General features: G+C 39.2%; 1 protein-coding gene across 1 annotated transcript; it reads left to right on the top strand.

The window, feature by feature from the left end:
• Positions 1 to 34: 34 nt before the first annotated feature.
• rab44 (RAB44, member RAS oncogene family) lies at positions 35 to 18,345 on the top strand. Its single transcript, XM_024802475.2, has 10 exons — positions 35 to 211; positions 552 to 10,268; positions 10,892 to 10,959; positions 12,361 to 12,431; positions 12,519 to 12,656; positions 12,749 to 12,830; positions 15,595 to 15,709; positions 16,910 to 17,008; positions 17,117 to 17,193; positions 17,310 to 18,345. Exons 2-10 carry the CDS (start codon positions 570 to 572, stop codon positions 17,395 to 17,397), a joined length of 10,437 nt encoding a protein of 3,478 aa, XP_024658243.2. The 5' UTR covers positions 35 to 211; positions 552 to 569; the 3' UTR covers positions 17,398 to 18,345.
• The last annotated feature ends 471 nt before the right edge of the window (positions 18,346 to 18,816 follow it).

The following is an 18,816-nucleotide window of genomic DNA, read 5'->3' on the forward strand; positions in this document are numbered from 1 at the left end:
TAGAACTAAAAAGGCAAATGCTGAAAATGAACCCGTTTTAAATTCAGGAAGTACTATAGTTTGCTGCAAATGTAGCCCACACAGGAAGCTTGACACAGTTGCCATTGAAACACACCCCCATGTGTGAAATGTAACTCCTATTGAACAGAGGCATGACTTGACATAACACAGCAGCTCATGCTGTGACACGAGGAGTTGCCAGATTTCGGTGGTAAGTACACGTGGTGTTATAAGTTTTGTTTTTTGTTTTGTTTTTGTTTTTTTTGTAGAAGACATTTAGCTAAATTTACGCAACTCATCAATCTTATGTTTAGGTAAATGAAATAGTTGCAGTTTAGTTAACGGCAGCGTTTTCACTTGCTTGCCTAACATTTGGTGTTAACACATTTGGTGCACATGTTAATGTATATTGGTGTCTCGCATTGTTTTGAATATTTTTTATTTTTTTTTATATTCAGTCAACTACTTTTAGTGTTCTGTTCTAAATTTGTATGCTGTAGATTGCAACTGGATTTGCAAATACATTACATGACTGAATATTTCATGTTTAGGAGAAAGGATTTCAAGTCATGTCTTCGCAAAATGCAAAGAAAAAGCGACTTGGGTCACGACGAGTGGCACAAAGCCAAAATGAAGTACCTAAGGCTGATGAGTACCAATTAACAGAAGCTTCCTCTGTGGCACAAGGCTACGCAGCAGACGAAAGTACTGAATCTTTAAATGTTTTATCCAGCCGAGAGGATTCTAAACCAGAAACTCGACATCCACCTTCAGCAGAGGTCAAGTTTAACCGGAGAAAAATTGGGTCTAATCGGCGCAGTAAAGGAAAGCAGTTGGTAAATGATTTAGAAACTGAACCTTACCGCAACCCTGGAAAGGAACTTGAGGAAAAAAGCAGGGGTAATGAAACCTTTGAAACAATACAAACGCCACGGGCAGTGGAACTTAAGCAGCAGGAAGAATTCGGTCAAGGAAGTGATCATGTGTCTGCACTAGCTAAGGACTGTTCAGAAAGTACACATGATAAAAATTCTGAGGGTGAAATGGAAATGTTAACTCCTGAAATCAATAATCTGCAAGAGTGCAACCCTTGTAGAAATGAAATCAAGCTTGAAGAGATTGACAAATCTGACATGCAAAGTGAAGAAATCAAAGAAAACATGCATCCTGTGGCTCAACAGTCATCCAGTGACGTGCCAGATGAGGAGCCTTCAACTGCGTATTCTGTAGCAGAAATACAAAGTACAGAAAGCGATGACAAGAAGATGCTCAGGCAGGATGGAAGGTTACAGGGTAACAACTTGGTAAATGAGTCACATGTAGAATTTGAAGCTTTAGAGGCAGTCACACCAAACATAACCACAGATAAAAACAGCCCGGAACAAAATATTGAAGTCGTGTGCAGTGCTGAGCAGGAAACATTTTCATCATCAAAAGAGAAGTTGACTGCAAATGAGGATCCTTGTAGCTTATCTGAAGTTAGAGAAGCATGGCAATCAGAAAGTGCTATGAATAAAATACATGAAGTGAACATTAAGCCCATAGAAATACAGGACATGTACCAAAATCAGTACTCCTTTAAAATTCAGGGTATTGATATCACGGAAAATGCTGTTACTTACTCTGAAAAACCAGAAGACCAAACTGAGATGGATACTCACTCATCTGACATGAAAGTAAAAAACAATATATTTCACACAGAGCAGGAACATCTTAATGAAAAACAATATGCATATCCTACAAATAACAGACATCCGGAGAGCTTACAGGACGAAAATGAGGATATTCAGATGTATGATTCCAAGCAACAAGTGATCACTGACATAGCAGTTAGTCAGTTGGTAGCCACTGAAATCAGCAATGCTATCAAGTCTGTTGATGATTCTGTGTCAAATAATTACAAACAAAGTGAGCATCAAAGAAAAGAAGGACATTTAGAAACTCTAAATGAGGAGAATGAGGACAGTGATGTTGATATGAGAAATGGTTCAGTACAAACTATACCATCTGAAGTAAATACTCTTTTGGAATCCCAACTTGAAAGCAATAATGTGACTTCAAGTGAGCAAACCCATACTGTCTATGACTCCATTGGGAAAAGAAGAAAAATGGGATCCACTCGAAGGAGTAAAGGAAGACAGTTGACAATTGGTGATGAAACCCCTGAAACAACAGAAATGTCAGCAACAGAGGCTACAAGACCTGAAGAATTACTGCAAAGAAACGAGCATGTTTCTGTGTCTGTGCCACATGACAGCTCCATTTTTACAGTGTCTACACCTGCTTATTTTCCTGAGGTCCAGAAACCAACAGCAACAAGCCATCTTGAGATTAGCTTGAACAGTTTAATTCCTCAAAGTGAAAACCTTCACGAAAATCAAGATGAGCAAGATTTTAAAGTGGTTTCAGATAAACCATTGGAATCTGGGATGGAAGAAGTGGATGAATCTGAAACTGCTCTGCGTGAAGAGGTCAAAGATGCCAATCACTCAGATGAAACTGTCAGGAAAATGCATGAAGATGAGGTTGAAAGAACAGAAATTCAAGAAGTGCTGCAGAATGATTTCTCATCTGAAAATGTGATTGATGATGCCACAGAAAACTCTTCCTTTACTTCTGGAGACTTAGGCCAAACTGAAAATAGCAACACTTACCAGTTTCAAGTGATGGTGCAGAGTCCTGATGAATCTGTAACCAAAGTGGAAGTTTCAACTCCTGATGACAAACAACCTGAACAGCACTTTGTGACTCAAGAAAACGAGGAAGGTGACATTTCAGACGGAAAAGGTGGTGGAGTCTCTCCACAATCTCCAACCTCATTAACAACTCCACCTTTTGAGTCCCAACTTCAGGACAATACTGTGAGCACAGATAAGCAATCGCATGCGGTCACCGAATCCAGGGGAAATAGAAGAAAAATGGGATCCACTCGTAGAAATAAAGGAAGACAGCGTGATAAGGAATTTAAAGATGAAGATGCAATTGGTGATGAAACCCCTGAAACAACAGAAATGTCAGCAACAGAGGCTACAAGACCTGAAGAATTACTGCATTTAATTTCTGAAAGTGAAAACCTTAAGGAAGATAAAAATCAGACAACCTTTAATGTGATTTCAGATAAACCATTGGAATCTGTGATGGAAGAAGTGGTTAAATCTGAAACTGCTCTCACTGAAGAAGTCAAAGATCCTCATCACCCTGATGGCAACCAAGCTAAACAGCACTTTGTGACTCAGGAAATCAAGGGAGGTGATGTTCCAGATACTAAAGACAGTGGAGTCCCTCTACAAGCTGAACTCTCATTAGCAACTCCACCTTTTGAGTCCCAACTTCAAGAGAATACTGTGAGCACAGATAAGCAATCCCATGCGGTCACCGAATCCAGGGGGAATAGAAGAAAAATGGGATCCACTCGTAGAAATAAAGGAAGACAGCGTGATAAGGAATTTAAAGATGAAGATGCAATTGGTGATGAAACCCCTGAAACAACAGAAATGTCAGAAACAGAGGCTACAAGACCGGAAGAATTACTGCAAAGAAACGATCATGACGTTTCTCTGTCTGTGCCACATGACAGCTCCATTTTTACAGTGTCTACACCTGCTTATTTTCCTGAGGTCCAGAACCCAACAGCAACAAGCCATCCTGAGATTAGCTTGAACAGTTTAATTCCTCAAAGTGAAAACCTTCACGAAAATCAAGATGAGCAAGATTTTAAAGTGGTTTCAGATAAACCATTGGAATCTGGGATGGAAGAAGTGGATGAATCTGAAACTGCTCTGCGTGAAGAGGTCAAAGATGCCATTTACTCAGATGAAACTGTCAGGAAAATGCATGAAGATGAGGTTGAAAGAACAGAAATTCAAGAAGTGCTGCAGAATGATTTCTCATCTGAAAATGTGATTGATGATGCCACAGAAAACTCTTCCTTTACTTCTGGAGACTTAGGCCAAACTGAAAATAGCAACACTTACCAGTTTCAAGTGATGGTGCAGAGTCCTGATGAATCTGTAACCAAAGTGGAAGTTTCAACTCCTGATGACAAACAACCTGAACAGCACTTTGTGACTCAAGAAAACGAGGAAGGTGACATTTCAGACAGCAAAAGTGGTGGAGTCTCCCCACAATCTCCAACCTCATTAGCAACTCCACCTTTTGAGTCCCAACTTCAGGACAATACTGTGAGCACAGATAAGCAATCTCGTGCGGTCACAGATTCCAGGGGAAACAGAAGAAAAATGGGATCCACTCGTAGAAATAAAGGAAGACAGCGTGATAAGGAATTTAAAGATGAAGATGCAATTGGTGATGAAACCCCTGAAACAACAGAAATGTCAGAAACAGAGGCTACAAGACCTGGAGAATTACTGCATTTAATTCCTCAAAGTGAAAACCTTCACGAAAATCAAGATGAGCAAGATTTTAAAGTGGTTTCAGATAAACCATTGGAATCTGGGATGGAAGAAGTGGATGAATCTGAAACTGCTCTGCGTGAAGAGATCAAAGATGCCAATCACTCAGATGAAACTGTCAGGAAAATGCATGAAGATGAGGTTGAAAGAACAGAAATTCAAGAAGTGCTGCAGAATGATTTCTCATCTGAAAATGTGATTGATGATGCCACAGAAAACTCTTCCTTTACTTCTGGAGACTTAGGCCAAACTGAAAATAGCAACACTTACCAGTTTCAAGTGATGGTGCAGAGTCCTGATGAATCTGTAACCAAAGTGGAAGTTTCAACTCCTGATGACAAACAACCTGAGCAGCACTTTGTGACTCAAGAAAACGAGGAAGGTGACATTTCAGACAGCAAAAGTGGTGGAGTCTCCCCACAATCTCCAACCTCATTAGCAACTTCACCTTTTGAGTCCCAACTTCAGGACAATACTGTGAGCACAGATAAGCAATCCCATGCGGTCACCGAATCCAGGGGGAATAGAAGAAAAATGGGATCCACTCGTAGAAATAAAGGAAGACAGCGTGATAAGGAATTTAAAGATGAAGATGCAATTGGTGATGAAACCCCTGAAACAACAGAAATGTCAGAAACAGAGGCTACAAGACCTGAAGAATTACTGCAAAGAAACGATCATAACGTTTCTCTGTCTGTGCCACATGACAGCTCCATTTTTACAGTGTCTACACCTGCTTATTTTCCTGAGGTCCAGAACCCAACAGCAACAAGCCATCCTGAGATTAGCTTGAACAGTTTAATTCCTCAAAGTGAAAACCTTCACGAAAATCAAGATGAGCAAGATTTTAAAGTGGTTTCAGATAAACCATTGGAATCTGGGATGGAAGAAGTGGATGAATTTGAAACTGCTCTGCGTGAAGAGGTCAAAGATGCCAATCACTCAGATGAAACTGTCAGGAAAATGCATGAAGATGAGGTTGAAAGAACAGAAATTCAAGAAGTGCTGCAGAATGATTTCTCATCTGAAAATGTGATTGATGATGCCACAGAAAACTCTTCCTTTACTTCTGGAGACTTAGGCCAAACTGAAAATAGCAACACTTACCAGTTTCAAGTGATGGTGCAGAGTCCTGATGAATCTGTAACCAAAGTGGAAGTTTCAACTCCTGATGACAAACAACCTGAACAGCACTTTGTGACTCAAGAAAACGAGGAAGGTGACATTTCAGACAGCAAAAGTGGTGGAGTCTCTCCACAATCTCCAACCTCATTAGCAACTCCACCTTTTGAGTCCCAACTTCAGGACAATACTGTGAGCACAGATAAGCAATCTCGTGCGGTCACAGATTCCAGGGGAAACAGAAGAAAAATGGGATCCACTCGTAGAAATAAAGGAAGACAGCGTGATAAGGAATTTAAAGATGAAGATGCAATTGGTGATGAAACCCCTGAAACAACAGAAATGTCAGAAACAGAGGCTACAAGACCTGAAGAATTACTGCATTTAATTCCTCAAAGTGAAAACCTTCACGAAAATCAAGATGAGCAAGATTTTAAAGTGGTTTCAGATAAACCATTGGAATCTGGGATGGAAGAAGTGGATGAATCTGAAACTGCTCTGCGTGAAGAGGTCAAAGATGCCAATCACTCAGATGAAACTGTCAGGAAAATGCATGAAGATGAGGTTGAAAGAACAGAAATTCAAGAAGTGCTGCAGAATGATTTCTCATCTGAAAATGTGATTGATTATGCCACAGAAAACTCTTCCTTTACTTCTGGAGACTTAGGCCAAACTGAAAATAGCAACACTTACCAGTTTCAAGTGATGGTGCAGAGTCCTGATGAATCTGTAACCAAAGTGGAAGTTTCAACTCCTGATGACAAACAACCTGAACAGCACTTTGTGACTCAAGAAAACAAGGAAGGTGACATTTCAGACAGCAAAAGTGGTGGAGTCTCCCCACAATCTCCAACCTCATTAGCAACTCCACCTTTTGAGTCCCAACTTCAGGACAATACTGTCAGCACAGATAAGCAATCTCATGCGGTCACAGATTCCAGGGGAAACAGAAGAAAAATGGGATCCACTCGTAGAAATAAAGGAAGACAGCATGATAAGGAATTTAAAGATGAAGATGCAATTGGTGATGAAACCCCTGAAACAACAGAAATGTCAGAAACAGAGGCTACAAGACCTGAAGAATTACTGCATTTAATTCCTCAAAGTGAAAACCTTCACGAAAATCAAGATGAGCAAGATTTTAAAGTGGTTTCAGATAAACCATTGGAATCTGGGATGGAAGAAGTGGATGAATCTGAAACTGCTCTGCGTGAAGAGGTCAAAGATGCCATTTACTCAGATGAAACTGTCAGGAAAATGCATGAAGATGAGGTTGAAAGAACAGAAATTCAAGAAGTGCTGCAGAATGATTTCTCATCTGAAAATGTGATTGATGATGCCACAGAAAACTCTTCCTTTACTTCTGGAGACTTAGGCCAAACTGAAAATAGCAACACTTACCAGTTTCAAGTGATGGTGCAGAGTCCTGATGAATCTGTAACCAAAGTGGAAGTTTCAACTCCTGATGACAAACAACCTGAACAGCACTTTGTGACTCAAGAAAACGAGGAAGGTGACATTTCAGACAGCAAAGGTGGTGGAGTCTCTCCACAATCTCCAACCTCATTAGCAACTCCACCTTTTGAGTCCCAACTTCAGGACAATACTGTGAGCACAGATAAGCAATCCCATGCGGTCACCGAATCCAGGGGGAATAGAAGAAAAATGGGATCCACTCGTAGAATAAAAGGAAGACAGCGTGATAAGGAATTTAAAGATGAAGATGCAATTGGTGATGAAACCCCTGAAACAACAGAAATGTCAGCAACAGAGGCTACAAGACCTGAAGAATTACTGCAAAGAAACGAGCGTGACGTTTGTCTGTCGGTGCCACATGACACCTCCATGTTTAAAGTTTCTACACCTGCTTATTCTCCTGACATACAGAGCCCAACTGCAAAGAGTTATTCTGAGATTAGCCTGGACAGTTTAATTTCTGAAAGTGAAAACCTTAAGGAAGATAAAAATCAGACAACCTTTAATGTGATTTCAGATAAACCATTGGAATCTGTGATGGAAGAAGTGGTTAAATCTGAAACTGCTCTCACTGAAGAAGTCAAAGATCCTCATCACCCTGATGGCAACCAAGCTAAACAGCACTTTGTGACTCAGGAAATCAAGGGAGGTGATGTTCCAAATACTAAAGACAGTGGATTCCCTCTACAAACTCGACTCTCATTAACAACTCCACCTTTTGAGTCCCAACTTCAGGACAATACTGTGAGCACAGATAAGCAAACCCATACTGTCACCGAATCCAGGGGAAATAGAAGAAAAATGGGATCCACTCGCAGAATAAAAGGAAGACAGCGTGATAAGGAATTTAAAGAAGAAGATGCAATTGATGATGAAACCCCTGAAACAACAGAAATGTCAGCAACAGAGGCTACAAGACCTGAAGAATTACTGCAAGAAAACAAGCATGATGTTTCTCTGTCTGTGCCACACCATGAAAAGTCCTTTAAAAATCAAAATGACGGAGATACTAAAGTGATTAATGATAAACCAGTGCAGGCTGGGATGGAAGAAGTCAAAAAAGATCAGCACATAAAACTTTTAGGGCAGGATGGAAATTTACCCAGAAATATTTTGTTAAGTGGAACAACAGATTGTACCATTGCAGTTGAGATAACAACTGACCAAACCAGCCCAAGAGAACGCACTGAAGTTGAATGCAGTGTTGCACAAGAAACATTTTTAGCATCTCAAAATGTGTTGACTACAAATAGGGAACAACATGAGCATTGCAACCCAATTGAGGTCACCAAAGCTAAGCAGTCAGAGGGTGCATTAATGCATCAGACTGACTGCAGCGCAAGTACAGAGAGTCACCAAACATCCTTATCTGAAACAAATATCTCTTTGGACTTCCACCATCAGGATAATTCTCAGGACATTACAGAAATTCACACACGCCTCAGCCATACAGGGAATAGAAAGAAAATGGGTTCAAGCCGAAGAAATAAAGGAAGACAGGGTGTCAAGGACCCTGATGCATACCAGGAACCTAAAGATGACATTTTAGAAAAACCCACAAGTAATGACAAACTCAGAACAATTGACATGTCACCAGCAACAGATATAACAAAGGAGGAAGAAGAAAAAGACCTCATATCCATTGACAAAGAAGTGCAGATTAGCTCAACAGCAAAAGAAGGCAAAAATAAAGAAAAGTTGTCGGAGGAAGATGCATTTTTCTCACAGAATAATATGGATAGCAATACAGATGGACTTCTCAAATCTAACAAAGATTTCAATGAGGAAAATAAAGTTGTTCAAGATGCTATGAATTTAGATCAGCTTACAGGATGTGACACAATTACAAAGCACCTGATGCAATCACCACAAGCCTCAGTTTGTGAAATTCCCTCAGACATGCAGCATACCTCATATCATGCTGGCATCGAAGGCTCTAGCTCTCTGAAGGTGCTTGATAAAGAAGAAGCGTTGGAGGCAATGGATGCAAGCAACAGCCAGCAAGAACAAACTCAATCAGGTAACAGAAATACTTTCCAAATAAATCCACAACAGAAGAAGAGAAAGATAGGTTCTTCTCGCAGGAGTCAACTCAACAGAAAAAAAGAGGAAGAAACAGACAACACAGATGAAACCAAGGAAAGTGACTTTCACACCGAAGCTGACGTGAGGAATACTGACAAGTTGGACGTGGTAGAGTTACCGTTAACTACAGATATACCACAAAATGAAACTGCACAACCGTTATTCTCTGCTGTTCATAAACAACAGGAAGCTGCTGAAACCTTTTCTGTACCAAGCAGTACAGAGATCAATGTGATACCAGTAGTAGAAGATTTTAAGGCCCCTCTTCCTGAACAGTTTTCCTCTCTCCGTGAAGAAACTATCAGTCTGGTTACACGCGTTATCACAGGTGGTGTAAGAGAAGTTATTGTGGAGCCGCCACAGCTAGACAATTTTACAAACACTGAGACACAAATAACCACTGTGGTCACGGGTAGAAGCAGACGCTCCATAAATCAGCTGCTGCCCCCAAATACCGAGGCTGCCACAGACACTGGCATAGCAGAAGAGAGCTTAGTGTCTTTTGGTGAGGCCAGGCAAAATACACATAGCGATGAGGAAAGGCCAGAGAGCATAAAAGAAGTACAAGATCAAGATGCTAGTGAGAAAAATCCAAGCAACTTGAATGAAGGAGCTCATAATAAAACTCAAGAGATGAGGAGTGAAAGTCCAAATTTACATTTGAGCAACCGGAGAAGAAAGATGGGCTCCACCCGCAGGAATCTTGGATCCAGAAACAAAGAAGAGCTCCATCAAAAACAGGAGGTGGATAACGAAGCGAAGGAGACTGGAACAGACATCGGGGAAACTGAAAGTGTCTCCAGAATCAAAGAAGAAGCACTTCAGCTTCACACAGATCACAAAAACAATGATGGCGAACAAGGAAAACAGAAAGTATTTGAAACAGTGGAAATCAGCCCTCCGGGTCAGTCTAAATTCAAACCTCTGCCTGAGCAAACAGTTGAAGCGAGGCCTGTTTCCCAAGACCAGCTAGCAGAAACAGAACATCACACTGCAAATGACCTCCTGTCTACATCCTTAAAAGATGATTTTGTGTCAGAATCAGCATCTGGAGGGAGGAGAAGAAAATTGGGATCTAACCGAAAGTCCCGTGGACATCAGCGTATAGAAGACAAAACAGGAGAGGGCACAATAATAGATGATCAAAGTGGGACAGATGCCAGAATTTCAGAGGTAAGCAGCAATGTTTAGGGGGTTTTGTTTAGTTTAGTTTTTTAGTATTTAGTAGAAATCTTAATTGTTTTCAATTTTTCCAAAACCTCATGCACAGACTACATTTAAATTTGACTATTAAATGCAATACCTTATTAAACTTTGTTGTATTTATAATTCTATGCATAGTTGTGAATAGTGAATAGTTATTATTGGACAAGTGTTCTTTCACATAGGCAAGCCTACATTGTTATTTACACCCCATTTGCAGTAGACACTTTGCAAACTGGATTGTTTGTGGCAAGGTCATTGTGACACAGGGAACTAAAAAGAGGAACGTGAGGTTTACATAGCATGTTTCACATACAGCAAACGAGAACATGTGTTCACCTTCAGAAACCTGGCAGATAAGGGCTTTGAATGAGATCAGCAAATAATGGCTTTAAAGATGTCACAATAAATTATTATTATCGACAAAGAATGGGAAACCAGTATGTCAGATATTCCAGCTTCAGATATTATTAGGAGACGACTGATTACTAGATGATAACTAATCCAAGTAGAATAATTTGCACTTTCACATCATGAAATGAGTTTGTCATGCACATTTAGAAGCATAAAAAGCCCTACTTTTCTTTCTGCAGGTTGGAAAATGTGATAAGAAACCATCATCAGGCCTCTCAAAGAGTGAAGAGCACTCAGAGACTGTGAGGTAGGTCTAACACACAGATATTTTTAAAAAGGCTAGGGTTGTCCAGCTACCTAATTAGCTTTCAAGTGTTGGCTTTCCTACTTGACTTACTCACTGTAACTCATAGATAAGTCCAAATTTGTTACAGTGTAGTCTGTTATGTGTTATACTGAATATTCGAATATTCATGTTCATATTGCATATATAGCAACGGACAACTGTAATATCAGTCACCTCAAAGTTCACTTTGTAACATCCAAAAGAAAATGTCCATGAGATTGTTGAAAACATTTTACAATTTGTTAATCTATTTGAGTCACATACAAAAGGAAAGTATACCTGTTTTTTTTTTTATTCTGAGCTTTTACACATAAAACATATTAACACTGTGTCATTATGTAGTTAACAAAAACTAAGCCAAAATTCAGAAGGAGTGTGTGTAAAACTAAGTAGACTTTTACTGCTTCAGTGTGACCACCTTTATAAAGCCAGAAGTGTCCCTTTCCCAACGATCCCTAAACATTCAAGACACCTGCTAATCTTCCCAAAAGTGAACGTCCCAACAAATTCACCCCTAGGTCAGACCATGCAATGCCATGCTGCCAAGAGAAATCCTCTTCTCTCTAAAAAGAACATGGCAGCATGGCTGAAGTTTGCAATATTGCATTTGAAAAAGCCACAGACTTCTCGAACAATGTCCTTTGCACAGATGTGACCAAAGTAGAGATGTTTGGCCATAATGCACATAAAATCCAGGCCTCAACGTAAATTAAATGTGGTAGCAAGAGCTGTGCATTAACAAATGCCTGCAAACCTCAGTAAAAAGGAACAATGTCTGAAAGAAGAGCGGGCCAAAATTCCCTCACAGCAATGTGAGAGACTGATAAAGTCACAGAGAAAACAATTACTTCAACTTAATTCTGTGAAAATGCAGAATCATAGGGTGTGTTTAGTTTTTTGCACACTGCTTCTGCATTTTGACTTGACTGTTCCTCTGACGCTGTAGTTAAAATAATTTAAGAACATGGTAATGACCGGATGATTTCTTGTTATGCCTTGATAAGGTAAAAACTTGTGTACCGCATGGTACTTTCTTTCTTTTTGCAAGCTTTAAAAATACAGTTATGCAATTACTACTGTACACTAGCTTAGTAGTAGTGTATGCACTGTTTTCAGCTGACCTGCTTAGAGATGAGGTGTGAATGTCACCAGAGTGGTGTGGTTTAACAGCACACAGCTTCCTCATCTCTATTGTTTTAAATAAATAATCACAAATCAAGTGAATGACAAAATTCCTTGTCAAATGTTCAGTGCACGGCAACTCAAATATGAGCTTGAGACATTCTGAAAACTGACCATTTCAGCCTTGCAAATCCTTACACTGTATATGTCATGAAGTTTGTTTGATTGTCTTTTCCACAGTGAGAAGACTTCAGCCCAACCTTGTAATTCTGGAATTTTTCCTGTTAAAGAGAATCAAACATTTTCTCTGGGTAAGAAGATGATCAGTGCAGCTTACCAATAATTATAGGGAAATTTTACATTAAAAGATGATGTATGACCAGACATTTTAATTTCAGTTGGTAATCCGGGAGTGGTAGACTCCAAATCAAAGCGCTACAATGTGGTAATGATTGGAGACAGCAGTGTGGGAAAGACCTCCTTCATGAAAAGAGCTCAAAGTGGGAAGTTTTCTTTAGATATACCTTCCTCAATTGGTAAGATCCTGGTGTTAATCTCACAATTAATCCTACTAATGTGTATGCACAGCGATGTACACTCTAAATATACACGTAAATATTGTTTATAGGCCTGGATTCGCTGATGTGGCCTGTTGTAATAGATGGAAAGCCTATGATACTACAGCTATGGGACACAGCAGGTCAAGAAAGGTAAGTCTCAATTTTCCTCTTATATGGTAAATGGTCTGTATTTATATAGCGCTTTACTAGTCCCTAAGGACCCCAAAGCGCTTTACATATCCAGTCATCCACCCATTCACACACTGGTGATGGCAAGCTACATTGTAGCCACAGCCACCCTGGGGCGCACTGACAGAGGCGAGGCTGCCGGACACTGGCGCCACCGGGCCCTCTGACCACCACCAGTAGGCAATGGGTGAAGTGTCTTGCCCAAGGACACAACGACCGAGACTGTCCAAGCCAGGGCTCGAACCGGCAACCTTCCGATTGCAAAGCAAACTCCCAACTCTTGAGCCACGATCGCCCCTCTTAGAATGAATCAGTGAGACAAATTTTTGATGTTTCACAGAGCATTTAAATTATATATCACTATGCAAATGTCTTGAGCCACTCTAAGTTTCTTTATATTTTGATAGCAGTAATCTGCTGTAGATTGGTTTGTAAGCCTGCCAGTTATTATTTGGTCCTCCATTTGTCCAGTTTCCTAAATTTGTAAGGACACACAGCACACCATGCCAAGAAGTGACAAAAAAATTGGAAACTGGCAACTCTTTAGGAATCATGTTGTTGGTTAAAATAAAAGCATAACAGTTTTATTGACTGTCAAACTGTGCTATTTTTTGGCATTTTTCATAGATTCAAGTAAAGAAATGGGAACAAATTATGTTTTTCTGACAGGCTGCTAATAACAAAGTGCCCAAAGATACAATTTAAAATGGGTTCTTTGCTAAGTGTTTCCTTGCTGTAGACAAAACAATGTATCTCCCCTTGAGTCAGGTGCCATGTTATGCCATCTACGCTTGAATTATTCAAAGGTCAATTTTATGGTACAAGGACTGGACTAAGAATGAGTGAAAAAGTAGCCAATATCCAAAGGAAAACTTTGAAACACCTTCAGAAAGCTGGAGAACTATTGCTTAAGACCACTTTAAGAATTACAAGAAAGTCCTTCCAGGCAAAATATAAAGAAATGAGGGGTTTATCAAGACTTTTGCACAGTTTTGTCGCTGAAAGAAGCCACATTGGAGAGAATACATTTAACAGGTTTTTTGAGTTTTATTAATGTTTTTTCTAGTCTGTTTTGAACAGTACATATATTATAATGTACGTAGGTCACAGTAGGCTGCCTGTAGGAGAATAACAAATATCACAGTCGTCAGTGTGTTACGTATGACAGTATCAAAGTCCAACTTGTCTGACTTTTCACAGCCCTGGAATTCAGGTTATCTTTTACATTTCACGTTAGTTAAATTCTGTAAATGAGCAACTTGTCTGAGTATAAAAACACTGGGAGCAATACGTCTGCATTTCTGTGACGTCATAAAGACAAAAAGCACAGTTTGTCCATTAAAGTGCGTTAATTATCTAGTTGAAATTCTGAATTCTGCCAAGCCTTGTGATTTTCTCCTTCATAGCATGGGTTTGTCAGGAGTAGAATTGAGCCAGGTGGAAAAAGCAAAGATGACTTCATAATGAGTGCAAAAAGTCTATCCTTCTAATAAAGCAAGAAAAATGGCAAAACCTGTGCATGACAGTTCATTTCTGCTTACTCATTTCTATCATACTGCTCATAAAACTAAAAGTTAACTACAGACTTGTATGCACGAGTCCCAAACTACAATACAGCGACATATCCTGAAGGAAACATACGTATCCAGAGAGAGAGGAAAAAAAGAAGCAAATTTCTATATCAAGGTTTTCTAAACAACTACTGCTTTTTGGAGTTTGTTTGAGCCAGACGTGAACAGTTTTATATCTGTTTTGTAAATAAAGCCAATCATCAGAGAAGACGCCCTCTCTTTTTTAAAGGTACAGGCTATTATTTTGTGGTTTAGGATGTCCTGAATGTTGTGCCACATGCAGTCTTGCTGTTCTAGGGAGTGGCTGTGTTTTTTCAGTGTATAGATAAACTTCCCCGATGGCCAAGGACACACTGTCCCGCTGTTCCGAAGCCTGACAAGGAAGGCTTCCAAGTAGGCGACACCCAGTGTTCAAAGCAGTGTGTACACCTTGGAATTCAACCGAGATCTGCAGTTACTACTTGTAACAGTGTTTACTTAAGTAACACTTGCTTTTGTAGATAGATACGGTATAGCAGCCAATTTCAACATGTAACAGACAATATGCTCAGATCAGAGTTACACTTGAGCAGTATTTAAAGACTGCTCAAGTGTAACTGGTTTCAGAACTGGTTTGGCACTCCTCAATAATGTTTTGTATTCCAGGATACAATGCAGATTTTGTTCCAGTGACAGAGGTGGATTCAACACGGATGCAATTTAAAGATGCTCACTTTTAACTGCAGATTTTAGGCAGACTCGTGTTGGATAAGTTCAACTAAAAAACATAGCAAGAGTGAGAAAGCGTTTGAGACATGCAGTTCCCCAAGAGTTTACAAAAAGCCTCCTTAATGTCAACAATAAAGTGAAGCTTTATTCCAACTCTTCACCTAATGGGCAGGCTTCTAAGATCTATTTATTTTATTTTTACTACAAAAACATCTGACATTTACTTGTTCAAGGAGGGAAGTCTGAGGCATGGGTGTGTCTTGAAAAATATGTTCAGGGTAGCCTCTGCAAACTGCATTAAATGACAAATTTGTGACATTAACTTTTGAGTGAATGTGAGGAAAGTAATTAGAATGTGCTACAGTATGCAGAGCTAGTGTCTTCCTGGTTTCAAAAAGGAAGTATTAATAGATCACCTTTAATGTCGTGCTTTTCTGTCTTTAAAGGTTTCACAGTATCACCAAACAGGTCTTCCACAAAGCCCAGGCCTTTCTCTTGATGTATGACATCACCTCCACCAATAGTTTTTCCGCAGTCAGTTACTGGGCAAACTGTATTCAGGTATGTCTTCCCTTTCAAACTTCAACACCTATTTTTTAAACAGATGTTGAAATTACTAGTTAAACATGCTATGTTGTCAAAACAGTGATTTACTTTTATATTCATTTAGTGTATTTGGTTCTAATAGGCAGGGCTACACTGGCCACTTAATTAGCACACCTGTTCAACTGCTTCAAAAAAAGGAATGAACTAAGCACATGCAAGTGCATTGTAGACATAGTGAAGACTACCCGCTGATGTTCAAACACAGCATCAGAACAAGGAAGAATGATGATTTAAGTTAACTTTGAACATGGTTGTTGGATCTATTTCAGACACTCATCTACAATAAACTTTTCTCTCACAACCTGCCTTGTTGCGAGAGATCAGAGAATGGTCAGGCTGCTTCAATCTGATAAGCAGGCAACAGTAGTGTTAAAAAAAATTACAAATAACCACCATAAGGTATGCAGAAGAGCATCTCTGAATGCACAATACTTATCAGCTTTGAAGGAGAAGGGCTACAGCAGCAGAATAACCCACCGGGTGCCACTCCTGGCAGTTAACAACAGGAAATTGAGGCTACATTCACACAAGCTCATCACAGTTGGTTAACGGTAGTCTGGAAAAACGTTGCCTGGTCTGATGAGTTTCGATTTCTGCTGCAGCATTCGTATGCTAAGGTCAGAATTTGGTGTAAACGACATGAAAGCATGGATCAGTCCTGCCTTATTCAGGCTGGTGGTGGTGTTTAATGTTTGGGGGTTTTTTGGCACACTTGTCAATATGGACCAAACTCTCTGGGAAATGTTTTCAGTGCCTTGTTGTATCAATGCCAGGAAGAATTAATGTTGTTCTGAAGGCAAAAAGGAGTCCAACAGGGGTACTAACAGGTATACCTAATAAAGTGGCTTATAAGTGTGATACTGAATTGTGTATTTAAAACAGCAGCACATATTTTGATTATTAGTAGAAAAAAGTATTAATAAATTTAAAACATCAACTATTTATAGTGGACGGGACGTGAGTGTCTGAAACAGTTGAACCAGCCTGCAAAGTTAGACTAGTTTGTAATAACATAAGATAAGATAAGATAAGATAACCTTTATTAGTCCCACACGTGGGAAATTTGTTTTGTCACAGCAGGAAGTGGACAGTGCAAAAGTTATGAGGCAAAAATTAGAATACAATAAGATTATCAAAATGATTCCTGTTCTGCAGGAGTCTGCTGCTGAAAATGTGACTGTTTTGCTTCTTGGAAACAAGAGCGACTGCTCAGAACGACGGGTTAAAACTCATCAGGGGGAAATTCTTGCTAAGGTGCGAATATGTTGCATTACACCCACTCATGAAACAATCACATTCAGTTCAGTAGTTTTAATGATCAAAACACCCACAGTGAGTGCAGATATTCATTCAACTCCACAGGAATATGACTTTGAGTTTATGGAGTGCAGTGCTGCCACAGGTGAAAACGTGATCCAGTCTTTGGAAGTTGTAGCCAGGTATGTATATAATGTTAATGTTTTTCTCTAAAACCCACATCTTTTAACATCGATATGCCCTGTAAAGTCGACTGCTGTGTCATCAGCTGATTGCACTGTTGCTGTGTTGTTGCCAGGAAGCTGAGTCAAAGAATTGACTCAAGAGAAGAAGCCACAGTGTTGCACAAAGAGCCAGAACAGAAAAAAAGCTCAAGATGTTGCTGAACAAATGTGTTTGTCTTCAAAAAAAAAGAAAGAAAAAAAAAACAAGTGGTGAAATCCTGAAAACAAGAACACGCTGTACTCATCTGGCTTTCTTGTAACTCAGTGCATTATATTTTATTATTTGTACTACTGCATATTTTCAGTGTTGTTATATTTAGATATAAAATTATTTCTTCAAAGGCCTTATATTAGAATATTAGTTTATAGTTAGTAGTGACCAAAGTTATATAGTTCAGAAAGTGAAGGCTTTTTCAGTGTTTGCTTAATAGCTATCCAATAATTTAATACATATACAAGCTTACTGTATTTAATTATATTTGCACCGTGTGTGTTTTATCTTGCAATATAACAATTTTTGTGCAATATTGTGCAACTTCAAATAATTTCAAATCACACGATTGACATTTTTCCAGATGAAGCTGTAACAACTAAAATCACAAGTTTAAGATTTTATGTGCAATTTCACAAAGTTCATCTCTGTTGTTGTACATCGACTAAATGTTTAGTCTACACCCTCTTCACTTTATGGATTTACTATACTGAAATTTAATGTAAATGTGTATATAGTATGATTAATTTAAACAGGAGAATACCCCATTCAGATATTACCAGAGATCAAGATGTGACCGAGAGCAAATCTAGTACAGTGGTAAATAATTATTATAGTAAATATATATTAAACATAATTATACTTGCTTTTTTGTGATTTTGTTTAGCCTTTCTTCTAAGTTGGCATTCATCTTAATTCAGTCATCACAACTGTCAGATCTGACACATAATTATGAATAAACATTACTCCCTTATAATTATAGTGCCAGGGACATGATCAGCAGTTATATATGCAAATGTATTTTTATGTTCCCGTGCATTTCCTTTGTGACCAAGTACCTTTAAACCAATTGTTTTAATGGCGTGTCGCATGATTAATAAATCTCCAGATAAACAACGTCTGCTTGTGTACTTAATTTGTGCCCTCATGGAAGTTATGGGTTTCCAGACTGACAAAGACAACTGTGTTAGCAGTGGAAAAACAAGTCCGACAATGGTATGAAGAGCATGTCAACAATGGCGCCACTGCAATAATCTCATATAGTCCCAAAGGAGGTGTTGTGGGAAAGAGAACTACTGATCCCATGGGAATCATGTACCCACCTATGAGAAGTTCAGTTGAGTAATGTGGTTATTTCTGTTTCAGGCTTAAACATGTTAAAACAACAATAACATCAAACTACCTGGCAATGGTAGATTTTTCTGCTGTTGCAGATGAGCTTAACATGGTTATACTTTTTTGTCTTTCAGCAAGCAAAAATAGAAGAACAGGGGCAGGTGGTGAGCCAGAAAAACAAGCCAATGACAAAAGTTAAAGAACAACAGCTCAGGCCCTGCAGGGCTCCAGTTTTGCCTATTTGGAGCTGGACC

This window comes from Maylandia zebra, linkage group LG5, assembly GCF_041146795.1.
Source record: "Maylandia zebra isolate NMK-2024a linkage group LG5, Mzebra_GT3a, whole genome shotgun sequence".
Classification (NCBI taxonomy): Eukaryota; Metazoa; Chordata; class Actinopteri; order Cichliformes; family Cichlidae; genus Maylandia; species Maylandia zebra.